At 40.6% G+C, this 18,496-nt stretch overlaps 1 protein-coding gene across 1 annotated transcript in view; it reads left to right on the top strand.

Moving 5' to 3' along the window:
• Positions 1–17,638, top strand: part of syt9b (synaptotagmin IXb) — a gene marked incomplete at its 3' end in the record, with an annotated part of 56,855 nt that extends 39,217 nt beyond the window's left edge. The window contains exons 5-8 of the mRNA XM_079259148.1: positions 4,491–4,611; positions 8,117–8,288; positions 8,374–8,503; positions 17,561–17,638. Coding sequence (XP_079115274.1) covers positions 4,491–4,611; positions 8,117–8,288; positions 8,374–8,503; positions 17,561–17,638 — 501 coding nt within the window. The remainder of the gene's footprint in view (positions 1–4,490; positions 4,612–8,116; positions 8,289–8,373; positions 8,504–17,560) is intronic.
• Between the last annotated feature and the right edge of the window lie 858 nt (positions 17,639–18,496).

Genomic DNA, 18,496 nt, shown 5'->3' with positions numbered 1-18,496 from the left:
ACCTCCTCCTTCCTTCTTGCTAACACACACATATTTGAATGTAACATTGAAAATACACACTTCCGGACAGACCATCTCACTCTGAGGATAAACACACTTGTGACTTCTGGTATTTTGTTTGTCTTACACGTTGGCAGCTTCCCACTGTAACCAGTTTCATCTGGTCTATGTACTCTCCAAAAGCTCATCTTCACCTTAACTGTTTTTTATGCTGTGACTTCAAATACTCCAACTGGATAACTTTAATTAACTACAAGGTAATACATCTTTTAGACTCATTAAAAACATACAAGAAGCTAAGATTACGTCACATAAAGGAAAGATAAAGAATACATTTAATGTGGTGGTCCAGTCGTATGAAAAGACCTTCAGAAACCAGCAGCTGGGCTCGCTCGGTAACTCCAGAGCTCACTTTCGCTTTCTTTGCAGCTCATGCACACTTTAACTGATGAGATCATGTGCATGAAACAGAGACTTCATACAATAGGAAGAAATGGTGTCTGTAAACATTTATTATTTGAAAGCTGCCATTATTCTGGATCTTTATACTTGAACAAAGCAGCAGTTTTTTATGTGACAGTCTCAGTTTTCTTCCCTGCCAGTTATGAAGGCTCCTGTAGCTTAGCCTGATTCTGCCAGGGTGTATTTATCTCTTCAGCTGAAGTTCAGTAGAGGCTGTGATTTATTTACTTCCGCCATGTTCACTTAAACACATATCCAGTGTTGTGTTCTCCTGATCAGCTCCTATGTAATGGTGTTAAGGGGAGTTTATTTTATAACTTCAATTTGGATAACCTTGCCAACTGTCATAAGCTGCGTTTCAAACCATTTTTTAACGAAATGGAAGCAATATTTGTGAGTTTCGACAAACATTTGCAACTTGTAGGTGTTTCCATTGAACAGTGTTTAGTGTATAAGCCTCAGTTCTCGTAAAATCCCATCCGGTTATCCAAGTTGGGGCTTTCTACTTGCTATGGAGAATTTACAGCTTTGCAATGCTTTTCTCCATAATTTTCATTTCTAAAATTCAGAAATTTGCTATTGTTTGTTCCACACCGCGTCATCTTTACTGGAAATGAACTGGTCACGACACGTAAATACAAAGTGTTTCTATTACACTTTTGTGATACATTTCTATATCGAAACATCTGAAAAACCATCTCATGAGAGCATAAAAACTTTTTAGTGAAATTTGACTCTTTTTTTTTTTAAATGTAGGTGTTTCCATTAGCTCTTTTTTTTTTTTTTTTTTTTTTTTTGCAATATTTAGTTTATGCACAGTTATAATTGCAATGGAGCCTTAGCTTTGTGCATGACACATAAAAGGCCTGCCAGTGGTGTTCTACCTTAATGCAGTGACTCTCAAACATTTTGAACCATGAGAAGCAAAGAAAACATACGTTGGTGTTTGCAACCCCCCACCACCTCAAAACTACTGCGCGAATAATGGTGTGATACATCAAATGGGTCATCTTGCAACGATCCTCTAAACTTTAAGCCCAAAAAACTGTCAGGATAACATTGTTTTCAGTGGTTTACCACTGTGAAAGGGTACTTACTTAAAATCAGCTTCTCTCATGGAGAAAATATATTAAATTCAGTTTTTTAATATGACCTTTTGTTTATGCGTTAATGTGTTAAAAACTAAGGTGCTGTTGCCTCGTGGAGTTTAAGGACAGGGTTTCAGATCTAAGTCAAGATTCAATACAATCTGTTGGTTTTACGTAACAAGACCATTTATTGTGCATGACCTCATACTGATGTATCTTTAAAGTGCTCTGAGATGTCATTGCTGTGAAGTGGTGCGATACAGATGAAGCTGAATGTAATGAAAATAACTTCACAGATTTATCTCTGCATTCATGGTAATGCATAATTTGGACCGCCTTGGTAAAAAAAAAAAAAGTCACAAGTTTATTTGATAAATGTTGGTTGTATATGTTTTACAATTTTCTGACAACCTCTTGAAATATTTTGCAACCGTCACAGGGGTCCCCACCCCCAGTTTGAGAACCACTGTCTTAGTATAATAGTGGTCCAAATTGTGTCCAAACGTTTAATAACCTGAACACTGTTCAGTTTAAATGTGACTCTTTTTATTTTTTTATTTTATTTATTTATTTAATTTTTATTTTGACTCTTTATTTCTGATTTAAAACTAAACACAAACTTGTGGCTTAACCTTTACAAATAAACTTAAATTTTTTGCTCGGCTGTATCACATTTTTCTTCAAAAATCTTCTATAAGACCTTGTATTTTTGTGCACATGTTCGTCCACACAAACAACATCAAACCAAAAGCACAGATGAGAAATTTGCCAGTAATTCAGCAAATAAATGTAACTGCGTGTACAAATAAATAAAGAATGCATGTGGCATTAGGGAACTAATTAATGAAAGATGCAGTTGTTTCTCTCTGTGAGAAAAGAAAGCTTTTCCTTAGTTTGTATTTAGAGCATAATCAACACGAGACTCTGCGGTCTGGTCTCCTTTTTCTTGACTTAACTAGTTCTATACAACACAAACTGGAATCGCTTGATGACAGAAAAAAACACAAGAAGAATTTGTTTTTCTTGTCGGCGCAAAGCAGAAACTAAAAGGGATTATTCAGATTCATGAGAAACGACTCGCTCTTAAAACTAAAGTCGCTGCTTAATCTCAAAGAATGCAATGAACATATTTTTACTAGGGTCTGCGCATACATACAGAAAAAGATGAGAAGATGGAGGATGAATAAAGGCGGATGAATAAAGGGAACAATAGGGGAATGATGGAGTCAGTTCATGGCCTTGTTTATGAAAGACGCAGTGAGAGAAGGGCTCGTCGATAAGTCAGGCTGCTCCTGCAGGAGAGCAGGTGTTGGTATTATAATTGGAGAAGATGGACTGTCCACACTCTCTCTGCTTTATTGGGCTGCTTTAGAGATCCAGTGTAATTTCATTGGCAGAGCACAAGTGACCATAATCCTGACCGCAGGCTTTATTTGAGTGCTTATATGAGTAGTGACTGTCATTCTATAGCCTTAAAATCGAACTCTGTAGTCTGAGTGTGTGTGTGTGTGTGTGTGTGTGTGATGGGAAGAAGGATATCACATTATCAGTGGAGAGCTAAAGGGCTTGTTTATCCACCGTCTCTGTACATGCCCACCATGTGTCGGCGTGCAAATCCATATGTTTCTGCCAGGCTTTGTGTGTGTTTTCCTTTTGAGACACGATGAGCTGCACACGCCATTAAAGCCAGGGCGATGATGAAGCATCGGGGGTGGGTTCTGCTCCAGCGACACACAAGATGAATCACGTCATCACTCAGTTTGAATGTCACAGATCCTGAACAACGATCGCTTGCGTACGTGTGCACGTTGTGTGATGCGTTGTGTGTTTGTGCACTTGCAGACGCGCAGACGCTGTCATCTCTGATGAATTAAGTCATTTGAATCAATTTGATTTTCAGCAATATTGAGCAGAATACTCAGAGCAGCAGGTTTCTAATGTGCATAAGTGTTTCGAAGCTGCCCCAGTGCCCCGACACCAATTTATCTTAATCAGCATAAGGAGAAGCGCCTCAAGATCTTGGAGAAACACTACATTCACTACATATCACCTTTGATAAAAGAAATTCTGTCCAATTGGTTGCTTTTGACAAATTTAAGCACAAAAAATTCTGTAACATCCTGAAAATATTGAAAACATTCTGCTACTCTGCAGTTCAGACAGTTGCAAGTGTTCTGCAAAAACCCTTCAAACTGAACAGTTTTCGCTCCTGTAGCTGAGATATCCTTGCAGAGAGCTGTGTGTAAGCCCCCCCTGTGCGTGACGAACGTGTCAAACTAGAAACAAACCAGAGGTTCTCCTGCAACCTTTCTAGTCCATGCTTGTGCTTCAGGAGTGCGAGGCTCACTTTCACACCGTCGCGCGTTATTTTCAGACGTGTTAATTGGGAAAAAGGCTTGGGATCTTAGTTAAGGAGTTGTGAACACTTGAGCCGGAAACAGACGTAGTTCAATCCCACAAGTTTGAGCACACGTCTGTATCATTTAAAATAGTCCGGGCATGATATTGTTTTGATATGAGACATAATAAATAAAGATGAGTCATGCAGCTCCTGCATGAAACTGATGTAATTATATTTGGTTTCCAAGGATTCCTGTCTGAGGTATGATCTATATCAGAGGGGTAGGCAGGTGTCACCTCTGTATGATGTTATAATGCACTTTCCTTCGAGTTAAACTTAACTCACTTTGGTTTAAATACAAGTCCAAGAACCCCTGAAAGAGATGCCGTTTAGTCTTTATGTTGTTATGCTTTATGCTTTTCATTATCTGTCTTATACTTTCATCCCTCAACCTTTGGATTCTGTCTCTACAGTTCAGTATGTGAATAGTAGTATGTGAATATCTGCGACTGCAGCAGTGACTCTCCAAAGTGAGTTAAACTTTCATATAAGAATGTTGCTTCGGTATTAAAATAAAAATGAGATGTATTTCTTTATAGGACAATGTGGATCTTGGAGAGCTGATGTTCTCGTTGTGTTACCTCCCCACGGCTGGCAGACTCACCATCACCATGATCAAAGCCAGAAATCTGAAAGCCATGGACATCACTGGAGCCTCAGGTGGGTTGCCGAGCAAGAGTTGAGTGTTTCGATTAACAGGGGGGGTCGCGAGATACAGAACAATAAATGCTTTATTGTTTTGAATAGGACTGTGGAGGTACACAGGTTCACTGTGACTTATATACTTTAGAGGGTAACTGTTCTGCACACTTTCAGCACACAATCGTACACACATAAAAAGAAATATCAAATCCTGAAACTTCATGTTTATAGTGCTGAAAAGCCTGTCATCCACCCCCATGTCTTTACATTTCTTTATACCAGATGCTTTTGGACTCTTTCAAAGTGGTTGTGAGTGAATATTCTCCAGCTTTTCTGAAGGCCTTTTAATGTTTTCTTTGTGTAACTTGTACGTTTTTACTCTTTTGAAGTCCACTTCTTTTACCTGAAGATTTGCAGAGGAATGTGTTTTGTTGTTAGTTGAGCCACTTAACAATGGCATGAAGTTAGCTTGTTACCAAGCAGCGTTTGCACATCACAGATAGCTAAGAGTTACTTTTCAGTGGCAATGTTTTCTGCACTTTGTTACCCGCAGCGAGTCAAAACTTCTTTGAATTTCCAGCTGCATCAGTAAAAAAATTAAAAGCACAGTTTGACAGAAATCACGCTTCATTTTTATGCAATCCAAGTGATTCCTAAGTAGCTATTAGTGGAAAACATGGTAAATGTCAGCATGGCGTGTAAGGCTGCAATGATTTGTTGACAAAGTCGTCGACAAAGAAAATTCTTTGACGCAAAATTTCATTGTCGACACATTACCCTATAAACGCCTGTAACGGCTTTGCTAATAAAACGCTGCTCCAGGCAACTTAACACCATTCACCAACCACGGCTTTTCAGACAGAATAAGAACTCTAAACAACAAGCAAACGACGCAAAGCACAACAGGAACTGCTGGGGGCAGTGTTGTCATTTTGTGCAGCATCTTTGTTTAAACAACAAAGAAGAAACTGACGGCGGAGCAACCTATTTCCAAAGTTTGGGGATATTTCACCCTAAACAAAGTGTCAAACAGGTGAAATGTGTCGTCTGCCACGCAGAGTTGGCGTAACCACGGCAACACGACAAGTCATGCATGAGCATCTGGAAGAAAAGCACCCTGGAGTCATGGTTTCCAGCATTCCTGATGGTAAAGTTAGCATTAGCGAGTAGCGATGTGCTGTTGTTACCTCTGCCAAAGAGATCATGTTTTTACCTCCGTTTATCTGTTTGTTTGTGTTCAAGATAACTCAAAAAGTTATGGATAGATTTTCATGAAATTGTCAGGAATTGTTTGAAATGTGAAAAGGAAGAAGTGATTTAATTTAGGTGGATCACTGTTTGAATTCAGAAATGTTTTTAAAGGATTCTGGCCCTTGTTTACCTACAAAACAGGCTTTTTCATTATGTAAATCATCATTTTAATCCAATTCTACAAAAATTTTAGATGTTAAAATATTTTATTTATTTTGTTTTCCTTTTGAGGCAAATTCTGTATAACTTGGATATGACACTATAACTAAGTTTGAATGTTTAAAAATAAATTAGTAGTAAGCTGTAAAGCTTAAATTTAATATTCAACTGGTTCAGGAGTCGTTCTTTTAACTTACTAAAGGACATGATGTTGTGACCGACTGGGAATCAGGGGGACATTCATATGATGCAAATGAATGGAGTTAAAACATACTGGAGCCTTTAAAAAGAGCTGCGTCAACTGGAAGCACAGATGGTGGGCAGGACAGAAATAATCGTGACTAATCAAAAAAATTATTTTCAGATTAGTTGACTATTAGAATAATCGTTAATTGTAGCCCTAACGGCGTGAAATTTTTTCTTTAAAGCGTTTCAGACAAGTGGACAAGAAGAGAAATTAAGAAGTCCTGACACGGGACCTGAAAGATTTAACTCATCCTTAAGTTTATCCACTGAGACCTCATTAGTAAGGGCTTCTGTATAAAGTTGGCTGTCTGGTCATTATTAACCCTTTTATGCATGATTTTCTTATTTTTAAAAAAAAAAAAAAACAGTGACACTTCTACAACCATGTACAATGATGCTTTTATTTTTAAACCTTTTTAGAAAAGAGCGCCCTTTTACAGCCGAAGGCATGAGATACATTTAGTACAAAACATCTTTGCACACACTTGAACGGTGGTTCTCAAACTTGAGCCACGACAGCCAAAACAAAAATTGGTGGTGTTCATGACCCCCCAAAACCAATAGACATTTGATTATTTGTGTGATATATAAGATGTATCATCCCGCTGTAAGCTTTCATTGTAATGCTGGAAAACTGTCTGAATCTTCATAAATAAGGAAGATAATGTGGTTTTTAGTGGATTTGGTTCGTTGCTGTGACAAGGACCTTACACACTTTGTCACAAATTATGTCAAATGAAAATTTTTAATATGATGTGATCTTTGTCGGCTATGTGTTAATTTGTTAAAAAATTAGGTGCTAATTTAACAGATTTATCTCTGTGCTAATGGTTTGATTTTGACAACCTGAATAAACATCCCAAATTTATATAATTATAGGCTTTATAATTTTTAACTATTATTTGGTGATCCTCAGTTTGATAAAAACCACTGCACCAAAATGGAAACCAATCTTAACATGTAGCAAACCAAAATCACCACAACAGGTGAATTTCAGGTTAAAACGACCAGCCATGACCACCCAAACAAAACCAAGTTCAAACCCAAAACAATTATTTCTTCTGCCAAGGTGGAGGTTTTTTTTTAGTGGCGAATGTCTGTCTATGAGCAACATTAGAAAAAAAGTTATGGACAATTTTTTGGTAAATTTTCAGGAAGTATCAGAAATAGAATTAGGAGTAAGTGGATAATTTTGGGGGCATCTCCTAATGACAACAGTCTGGCCTCATTTTGGCCATTTTATTCAATCTTCTGTTGTTTTATACTTTCAATCTAATCCAACCCACTTTATTTATAAAGCACATTTTTTAAAACAGAATGTCACCAAAGTGCTGCACAAAGTCGTATATCACAAAATAAAAATAACATGAAATAGTAATGTCATTAGAATAATAAAAACAGGTAAAACAATTAAAAAAACCTAAATACCAATGAAATAATAAAAAGGAAAAATAAAACTAATAAAAAACATAGAGGACCACACATCTCACACAGTTAAAAGCCAAAGAATAAAAGTGGGCCTTTAGACTTTGTGCGGACACACATATGAAGTGATAAACCTTCCCAAGGATCAGCTTAAATGCTCAAAGGGGAAGTTGTTCTCCATCTCAACCCACTCATCACCACATTTGGGTTACACAGATGTAAATGATTCAGCATGTTTGAGTGTTTCCACATAATGAAGCTGACTTTTACTGAAAAATTAAGCTATGTGTGTATTTCCAGCTTCAGTGAAAGCATGAGCGCAGCTAGCAAAGCTGATCCAGGAGAAGCTTGTGAAATGTTTTGGTTTCTTTTCTTCATGTTCTCAAAACACCTAAAAACCTTAAACTGCATCTTAAACTGATCTCACACTGTCTCTGTCCAGATCCATATGTGAAAGTGTCCTTGATGTGTGACGGACGACGGCTAAAGAAGAGGAAGACTTCGACCAAGCGTAACACACTGAACCCAGTGTACAACGAAGCCATTGTGTTTGATGTTCCTCCTGAGAACATTGACCAGATCAGCCTTCTCATAGCAGTCATGGATTATGATCGGTTTGTACATTTTACTGCGTCCGTGTGGCACATTCACCAGCTGACAGCTGAACTCCAAAAGGTACTGATATTTGCTGTTTTGCAGGGTTGGACACAATGAGGTGATTGGGGTGTGTAGGGTTGGTACTGAGGCGGAAGGTCTGGGACGAGACCACTGGAATGAGATGCTTACATACCCGCGTAAACCCATTGCACACTGGCACCCACTCATAGAGGTATGGCCTGCTTTCTGTACTGTGGCAGTAAATTTGAGTTAACGTGTAATGTGATCCGTGTTTTGTCTCTTTGCCTGTTGGACAACTTCTTTGCCAAAGACCGTTGTTGCTTTAGTTGTACAGTTTGATGCTGGTCATCTGAATGTTTAGGTGGACATTTAGTCCCACTCTCCACCGTTTCCTTAAACACCTCACACTTTCAATACCCTGTCATTCGTCATTGGCAGTCTTATTTACTGCAAAGGAGGGTCAAAGAGTCCAAAAGCAGAAAGGAGGCGGGAATTAACATTAACACACATTAACGTGCGGCCGGACTGGCTAAAAATAACAAGAGGCTGGGTGTAAATATACAGATTTTATGATAGGTTATGCTATACGCCAGATAAAAAACCCTGATTTAGGTCTTTATTTTAAATTTTTTTTAATTCTTTCTGTTTAAACTAAGCAATTATTGCTTATTGTTCCTTAAAGGAAACAGCCAACATGTAAAAATATATATATATATATCACCACAATTAAAAAAAGCTCATGCTACAGTATGACAACAAGTTAACACCTTAATTCAGTTTGTCACTATGAAAACATGCTAATTAGGTATCGTTCAGTGAAAAGTACATGTAAAAGGTTGTAATTTGGGCTCAATAAAATTATTGGACCTGAGAATATAGTACTGAATATAGTACAAGACAATCTTCTAAATCAATCAGTCAACAAATGCCATATTCAGAGTTGTGGAAAAATAAAATGAGATAATGGAAATTTATGAATATTTATCAACTAAGAATCTGGAATACATGTACATATAATCCAGGCATTTCATTTGGTGAATATGAATAGGTATCAATGCAAAATGTTTGATTTTTGTAGTGGGATGTGCTAAAAAATTAATAAAAAATAAAAAGTAATGGAATTACCATGACTATAGATTAAAACTTACTCTGAATGAATCACAGCTGATATTTGCACCTACTGTGATTCAGACAAACAAAGAAAAAGAAAACGACACTAGCAACCCACCTCATGGCTGCTGAATCACCACCCACAGTGTTCCTTTCAGCCATTCAGAAATTAATTTAACCATTCACAAATTAAGTCGAAGCAAAACTTAAACATGAAATGGTCATGAGGTCAAAAAAGAGATAAACACGTACTTGAGCTCAAACAAATGAAAGATACTGAACCATAAAAGTCACTTTAATGCTTCATTTCCATACAAATGGGTCTCATACAGTATTCCATGTCGCTATGTTGTATATTCAATTTTGAGACTCTGTGGGAAAAGTAACTAGCAATATAACAATTACATAACAAAAAATAAAATAAAATAAAAGAAATCTGCACAACCCTTGTGTGTTCTCATATTGCTGTGATTGCCACAACTGAGGCTCAGCTTTGAGAGATGGAGAGACAGAGGGAGAGGTGGCTGCATTCACCGAGCTGTTTCTATTTCTGAATTCCCAACCCACACTCATTAAAAAAACAGGGCATGCTAAAACAGATGCTGGACTGATTCATGTAAATTCATGTTGAGTTGTCAAAGCTAAACATATTGCTATTCAGCTGAAGGGGTCAGAAGCTAAAACACCTCAAAACCGGATTGCTGTCCGGTTAAATGTAACGCTGAGGATCAGCTGTCACATGCATTAGCTGCCAGCTAAAATTAGCCTTTTTTCTCCTTTGAAGAGTTTAAAGACTTCTACTTTTCTTAGAAGTGTGTTGACATGCTTCACATCGGTTATTGACTGTAATGGTTAGCAAGCAGCTAGCGTGCTAAGTCAGAGGCTGTTAAAACTGCTCTTCATGTGGTCCACTGATGAAAAACCCTCTTTAGACATCATTAATTCTTTACTACAGAAGGTCTGCTCATTACAAAAGAGGTTAGGGCCTCTAGGAACATTATTCTGTCAATGAAGATGTTATTTGATGTATATTTTGCCTTTATTCAAAATATGGGCAGGTAATATACAATTAATCTTATTTATTTAATAATGCTAACAAGAAGGTTATATTTGTTGTGCGGCTCAAAGTTATGCTAATATGTAACAATTATTTATTCACTAAAGATATCTAAACCCATCTTGAAAAATCCACAATGACAATATTTATTAGTGATGGCACTATTGATTAGTATTAATGAACTGAGTTTTGTATTACGTTGCATATCCAAAGTAATGCCAGAGCTCTTCTAATATTACCATTTAGCATTTTCCTCAAGCATTTTTGTTTCCAACTTTTAGATAATATATATCTTCATCTTCATCTTCATCTTCATCTTCATCTTCTGCCGCTTATCCGGGGTCAGGTTGCGGGGGCAGCAGCCTAAGCAGGGAAGCCCAGACTTCCTTCTCCCCAGCCACATTTGCCAACTCTGCGGGGGGGATCCCGAGGCGTTCCCAGGCCAGCCAAGAGATAGAATTCCCTCCAGCGTGTCCTGGGTCTTCCCCGGGGTCTCCTCCCAGAGAGACGTGCCTGGAACACCTCACCGGGTAGGCGTCCAGGAGGCATCCTGACCAGATGCCCGAGCCACCTCAATTGGTTCCTCTCGATGCGGAGGAGCAGCGGCTCTACTCTGAGCCCCTCCCGGATGACCGAGCTCCTCACCCTATCTCTAAGGGTGAGCCCGGCCACCCTGCGGAGGAAACCCATTTCAGCCGCCTGTATACGAGATCTCGTTCTTTCGGTCACGACCCACAGCTCATGACCATAGGTGAGGGTAGGAACGTAGATCGACTGGTAAATCAAGAGCTTCGCCTTCTGGCTCAGCTCCTTCTTCACCACGACAGACCGGCGCAGAGTCCGCATTACTGCAGACGCCGCACCGATCCGTCTGTCGATCTCGCGCTCATTCCTTCCCTCACTCGTGAACAAGACCCCGAGATATTTAAACTCCTCCACTTGAGGCAAGACCTCACTCCCGACCCGGAGAGGGCAATCCACCCTATTCCGGCTGAGGACCACGGTCTCAGATTTGGAGGTGCTGATTCTCATCCCAGCCGCTTCACACTCGGCGGCGAATCGCTCAAGCGAGAGCTGAAGACCACGACCAGATGAAGCCAACAGGACCACGTCATCTGCAAAAAGCAGGGACCCAATCCTGAGGCCACCAAGTCGGATCCCCTTAACACCTCGGCTGCGCCTAGAAATTCTGTCCATATAAGTTATGAACAGAATCGGTGATAAAGGGCAGCCTTGGCGGAGTCCAACCCTCACCGGAAACGAATCTGACTTACTACCGGCAATGCGGACCAAGCTCTGACACCTGTCGTACAGGGACCGGACAGCTCGTACAAGGGGGTCCGGTACCCCATACTCCCGGAGTACCCCCCACAGGAGCCCCCGGGGGACACGGTCAAATGCCTTCTCCAGGTCCACAAAGCACATGTAGACTGGTTGGGCAAACTCCCATGCCCTCTCCAGGACCCCAAAGAGGGTATAGAGCTGGTCCACTGTTCCGTGACCAGGATGGAAACCACACTGCTCCTCCTCAATCCAGGATTCGACTATCCGGCGGACCCTCCTCTCCAGCACCCCTGAATAGACCTTACCAGGGAGGCTGAGGAGTGTGATTCCCCTGTAATTGGAACACACCCTCCGGTCCCCCTTCTTAAAAAGGGGGACCACCACCCCAGTCTGCCAATCCAGTGGTACTGTCTCCGATGTCCACGCGATGCTGCAGAGGCGCGTCAGCCAGGACAGCCCCACAGCATCCACAGCCTTAAGGAACTCCGGGCGGATCTCATCCACCCCCGGGGCCTTGCCGCCAAGGAGCTTTTTGACCACCTCAGCGACTTCAGCCCCAGAGATAGGAGAGTCCACCCCTGAGTCCACCAGCTCTGCTTCCTCATCAGAAGACGTGTTTGTAGGATTGAGGAGGTCTTCGAAGTATTCCCTCCACCGACCCACTATGTCCCGAGTTGAGGTCAGCAGCTCCCCACCTCCACTGTACACAGTATTGATGGAGCACTGCTTCCCCCTCCTGAGCCGCCAGATGGTGGACCAGAATCTCCTCGAAGCCATCCGGAAGTCTTTCTCCATGGCCTCGCCGGACTCCTCCCATGCCCGAGTTTTTGCCTCGGCAACAGCCGAAGCCGCATGCCACTTAGCCCGTCGGTGCCCATCAGCTGCCTCCAGAGTCCCACAGGCCAAGAAAGCCCGATAGGACTCCTTCTTCAGCTTGACGGCATCCTTCACTGCTGGTGTCCACCAACGAGTCCTGGGATTACGACCTTACAGCCACAGCTCCGGCTGGCCGCCCCAGCAATAGAGGCACGGAACACAGCCCATTTGGACTCAATGTCCCCCGCCTCACTCGGGACATGGTTGAAGCTCTGCTGAAGGTGGGAGTTGAAGTTCGCTCTGACAGGGGACTCAGCCAGACGTTTCCAGCAGACCCTCACAACACGTTTGGGCCTGCCAGATCTGACCGGCAGGGCCAGATCCTCCCCCACCATCTGAGCCAACTCACCACCAGGTGGTGATCAGTTGAAAGCTCCGCCCCCCTCTTCACCCAAGTGTCCAAGGCATGTGGCCGCAGGTCCGACGATACGACTACAAAATCGATCATCAAACTGCGGCCCAGGGAATCCTGATGCCAGGTGTACATATGGACACTCTTATGTTGGAACATGTTGTTCGTTATGGACAATCCATGACGAGCACAGAAGTCCAATAACAAAACACCATTTGGGTTCAGAGGGGGGGGACCATGCCTCCCAATCACTCCCCTCCAGGTCTCACTGTCATTGCCTACGTGAGCATTGAAGTCCCCCAGCAGAACAATGGAGTCCCCAGAAGGAGCACCCTCCAGCACTCCCTCCAAGGACTCCAGAAAGGGTGGGTACTCTGAACTGCTGTTCGGCGCATAAGCACAGACAACAGTCAGGACCCGTCCCCCCACCCGGAGGCAGAGGGAAACTACCCTTTCATCCACCGGGGTAAACCCCAACGTGCAGGCACCAAGCTGGGGGCTGATGAGAATGCCCACACCTGCTTGGCGCCTCTCACCATGAGCAACTCCAGAGTGGAAAAAAGTCCAGCCCCTTTCGAGGGTACTGGTTCCAGAGCCCAAGCCATGCGTCGAGGTGAGTCCAACTATATCTAGCCGGAACCGCTCAACCTCGCGCACAAGCTCAGGCTCCTTCCCCACCAGAAAGGTGGGGAAGCCAGCTTCTGCAGCCGGGGATCGGACCGCCAGGGTCCCTGCCTCTTGCTGCCGCCCAGCTCACATTGCACCCGACCCCAACGGCTCCTCCCGCAGATGGTGAGCCCACGGGAGGTGGGGCCCATGTAACCCTTTTGAGCTGAGCCCGACCGGGCCCCATGGGCGAAGGCCCGGCCACCAGACGCTCGCTCTCGTACCCCACCTCCAGGCCTGGCTCCAGAGGGGGGTCCTGGTTCATGCCCAGGTCGGTCGTCATCATAGAGGTCTATGAGCCGTGCTTGGTCTGGTCCTTCCCCTAGACACCCGTTTGCCATGGGTGACCCTACCAGGGGCATAAAGCCCCCGACAACATAGCTGCTAGGATCTTCGGGACGCACAAACCCCTCCACCACGATAAGGTGACGGCTCAGGGAGGGGATAATATATATCCCCTCCCTGAGCCTCCCTAATATATATATAAATATTTATTATAAACATACCTTTTTAAAACTCATTCAATAATGTAATTAAAATATCCGGACATTTCAAAGCAAAAGAATCATATAAAATATTTCATCAGACTTGTGACTTCTGTGAAAGTGCTTGAAGCAATTACATAAAAAAAAAAAATGTCAGAACTCTGATAAGAAACTAGTATCCTTATCAGACAGAATTCAAACTCCAATAAATAAAGCTATTTAGACAATTAACCATGGTGTTATGCAACAGCTTTGGGGCCCGACTTGTTGGTACTGTTTTCATTTGCATTTACATTCAAAGCAGTTGGAAGCTAAAATTAAGACTGATATTTTTCATACTTGCATTTCTTTTTACCTTTGATGTTTTGATTATGGTTTTATAAATTATCATTTCATATAAACTTAGTATACATCTTATACTTTGGTCAAATAAATGTATACCATGTTGTAACTGCAATGATATACATTGTGGGAAAACATTAATAATTAGTGACTATCAGTGTGAAAACATTTCCTCATTGGCTTTACTTCTCAGGCCCAGTGGTTATGTTGTCTTTATTTATGCAGTAAATATCTGCAGACAGAAGATAATTTTCCTTTGTTTATGTTTTCCTTATGAACAATCTGCCTCCCTTTGGTAGAAGAAAATTATACTGGCTTTCTTTTTGTCCATTCACTCCTCCCAGTGAACATCTCCGTGCTTTAGCAAACTTCAGATCAAGATTAGATGAAACATTGCTGTTACACTGTGTTTACTCCGTTTGGATGGATTTTAAGTATCGGTGAAGGGTTAGCGACCCTGATATTTTCAAACGTTTTAAGACCAGTGGAGGTCTCTTGTATAGCACTAACACAAACATAGTGTACACACTCACATGCATGCACACACACACACACACACACACACACACACACACACACACACACACACACACACACACACACACACACACACAGTGATGGTCTGTCAAACCCTCTTCAGAAGCAGTTTTCGTCTAAACCCATTAACAGCAGCTCTGTAACTCCTGCAGCAGGGTCTGGAAGTCTAAGTAATGGCTTATCTGTGTTTCCTTAAAACCTCCACACAGAAGCCCTGAGGGAGCCTGGATATTTCACACATGGACACACTCGTTCAAACACACACAAATCTAAAACACATACATTAATACATAAAGAATACAGTATTGTGCTTCACAGAGATGGCTGAATATATTTTAACAAATAAATCTCAACACAGTCAACAGGCCTCTTTTTCCCTCCACACATACTAGTTGTGATATACACACATACATTTAAGCTTTATTGCTTTTCTGAAGTGTTGGACTGACCCACACTGACCTCAGCAATACAGACTGAGACCATCAATAATTCATAAGCTTGATCTCTTCAACCACGGCTGCAAACACACACACTCACACACCAGAAACATGACCAAAAAACAACAAAATGCTCCTGAATTCCCCGCGGTAATTTCAAGGCAGGTCTGATGTTACTGGGTGGAAAGTAAAGAATATACAGAGAGCTGAGAGCTCGGTTGCTGCCACTTTGTCACATGAATGAGTGGCTGAACAGCAGAGAGGCACACCGCAGGGACCACTCGCTCACAGAGAGGCTTTGAGCTAAAGTATCTCGCTTTTCGATCTCTCTGGCTCAGGTTAAAATGCATTATCAGGAGTTTTTATTATCAGCCTGCTGTAGAGCAGCTTTATTTCCGAGCCAAAAAAACCACATCAACAATAAAAACTAAATAAAATAAATCTGTCTGGGGAGGGATTTTGCATGTTTTGTTTATGTATTTATTTTTTACTGGTTAAAAATGCCCAAACGCTTCCTCACATCTGGCTTGTGGGCGCAGTAGGAAAGAATTTAATCTGTATTCGGACCTACATCAAATGACTGCAGTAACTGTGTGTTTATTGGCTCCAGCTTCAGTCAGTATTGATGGGAACACAACATCTGGTGGCACATGATGGTTTTCAATGAGGGTGCTAAAATGCACAGTTGACCTTTTCTTTCCAGTTACAGGTTTGTAACGTTTTACAGCGAAACCCTGGAGTTAATGGCGACAAGTCAAAAATGAAGCAGATTGATTTTACCATCTGTTCACAGATCAGTATTAATCCTGCAAGAGGCTGAGGTCTGCAAGGTCATCAGCCTAATAGTGAAGATCTAATACAGGTTACAGGTTTTTCCCCGAGGGGTGGGCAGTGATTACTGGGGAACACTCTTTACTTTAATGTAGAACTATGTCACTTTTTGACAGTAACATGTGGCTCGTTCTGATGGTACACTAACATTTACTATGCACATTCCTGGAGCGATTAGCGTCCCAAAGCAGGGAAATCATAATTAGAAGCTTTTTTTTCTCTTTGGGCACTGCCTCACTTTACAGCGGCAGTTTTGCTTTATGGCACCATGTCACAAACCAGATTATCAACACACTCACCATAATTAATACGTTTCCACTCACTGGACAACAAATAAATATACTATACAACTGAATGTAATGTCATTACACAACTTTGCCTTTGCGATAAATGGGAAGAGCAATGATACAAGTATATTTTGTTGAGGATTTACATGATATAATTATGATTATATGTCGTTTTATAACTATTTTGTAGAGTACATTCAAATTAATCATACAAAATTCTAAATATCACAAATTAACAAAAAAGTATTGTTGCATATTTGTCGAGGTGTAATACTGTTTTTTTTTAAAAATGTTGTATTGTTCTTTTTAGTAATCCATGCATGAAAGGGTTAATGAACTTTTAGTTTATGTATTTACTTTTCAATGAGGCTTGAAGTTCATAAAAGTGTCTCCATGGTACTTTGAATTTGGCAAATGTGGATTTGATTTAGAACTTGTTGTGTTTGTTTTGTGTCATTTCTGTGCAATAAAACTATTAATCTTTACATCAATTTATAGATCTACAAATAGGTATCAGCCATGTTTTTGTCCCATATTTGCATAACACACTAACAGCAAGTCATTAAGGGAGTACCAGCACTTTGTTCCACTTACATATATGTGTATATATATACTTACATATATGAGTGTATATATATATATATATATATATATATATATATATATATATATATATATATATATATATATATATATATATATATATATATATATATACATACACATATATGTAAGTGGAACAAAACAAAGTGCTGGTACTCCCTTAATGACTTGCTGTCAGTGTGTTCTGCAAATAACACACTATATATAGTATATATGTATATATATACACTATATATACATATATTATATATATATATATATATATATATATATATATATATATATATATATATATATATATATATATATATATATATATATATATGAACATTTGTAATATTTTTTTTATGAATGCAGACTTTTAGTTAAAAAATTTCTTAACTTTTGTTGTTCTTTCTCAGTGGGTCGGCCAGGGTGCGACAGTGAGTGGAAGCCAAGGAGGGTCCACCAATTCCCTGAAGACCCCACCTTCACCATGACCGCACAACACACAACACACAAGCCTCAGGGTGGTAAAACGACGGAACAACAGATACCCTTACTTAGATGTTTAAACATTCAGTACAAGGTGTGACTAACAAGTGAGTGCAGTAGTATCATCTGCTATAGGCTGTTACTAAAACTGATGTTTGAAGTATTTTTGTTGTGGTGAAACTGCTGCAAAGACTAATTCCCACCTCTTACTTCCTTCTGTGTTGTCACAACCAAAAAAAAAGCAAAAAAAAAAAAAAAAATCTAAAAACACTTAACATTCCAAGTGAACTAATCCAGTTGTTTTATTTGTAAAATCAAACCTTTAGGGTATTTACAGGTTAAGTTAACATGTTTAGCTTATTTACTTTTTCTGTTTTCTTTTTTTTTTTTTTTTTTCGTAAATTGCCGGTTTGTGGACCAAAATATTTTTGTTTTCTGGCTGTAGCTGTTGATTTGTGTGAGTGGTGTGCTATCATAGACAAAATGTTTAACAAACATAAATTGTTAGGTGAGTAACAGCATTTAAAAATGGAAAACATCCCTGTTCAGATACAAAAATGTTAAAAATTTAAGCTCTTTTGGGTATTTCTTAAACTGCTGTGCGGCCCGTTCAACGACTGCACGAAGTCTTGCTGCCATCACCAGAGCGGTCACGAACAATGAAGATTTTAGTGTAAACCTTAGTTTTACCTCAGTGGGAGACTTCCTCGCAGAACAGTTCTTGTGACAAAAACATATTTGTACCAAAAGAAGCTGTACCAGAGCGAATATGATGTCTCATTTGGTGCATGTTAAATTGTCATACTTTGTTAGCAGGGTGTGGTCAAAATAAAGGAAACACAAGTTGAATGGTTGTCATCAGT

The sequence above is a fragment of the Telmatherina bonti genome, assembly GCF_933228915.1.
Source record: "Telmatherina bonti genome assembly, chromosome: 2".
In the NCBI taxonomy this organism is placed as follows: Eukaryota; Metazoa; Chordata; class Actinopteri; order Atheriniformes; family Telmatherinidae; genus Telmatherina; species Telmatherina bonti.
Note: the sequence above shows the minus strand (reverse complement) of the source record. Positions and strands in the feature narration are given on the sequence as shown.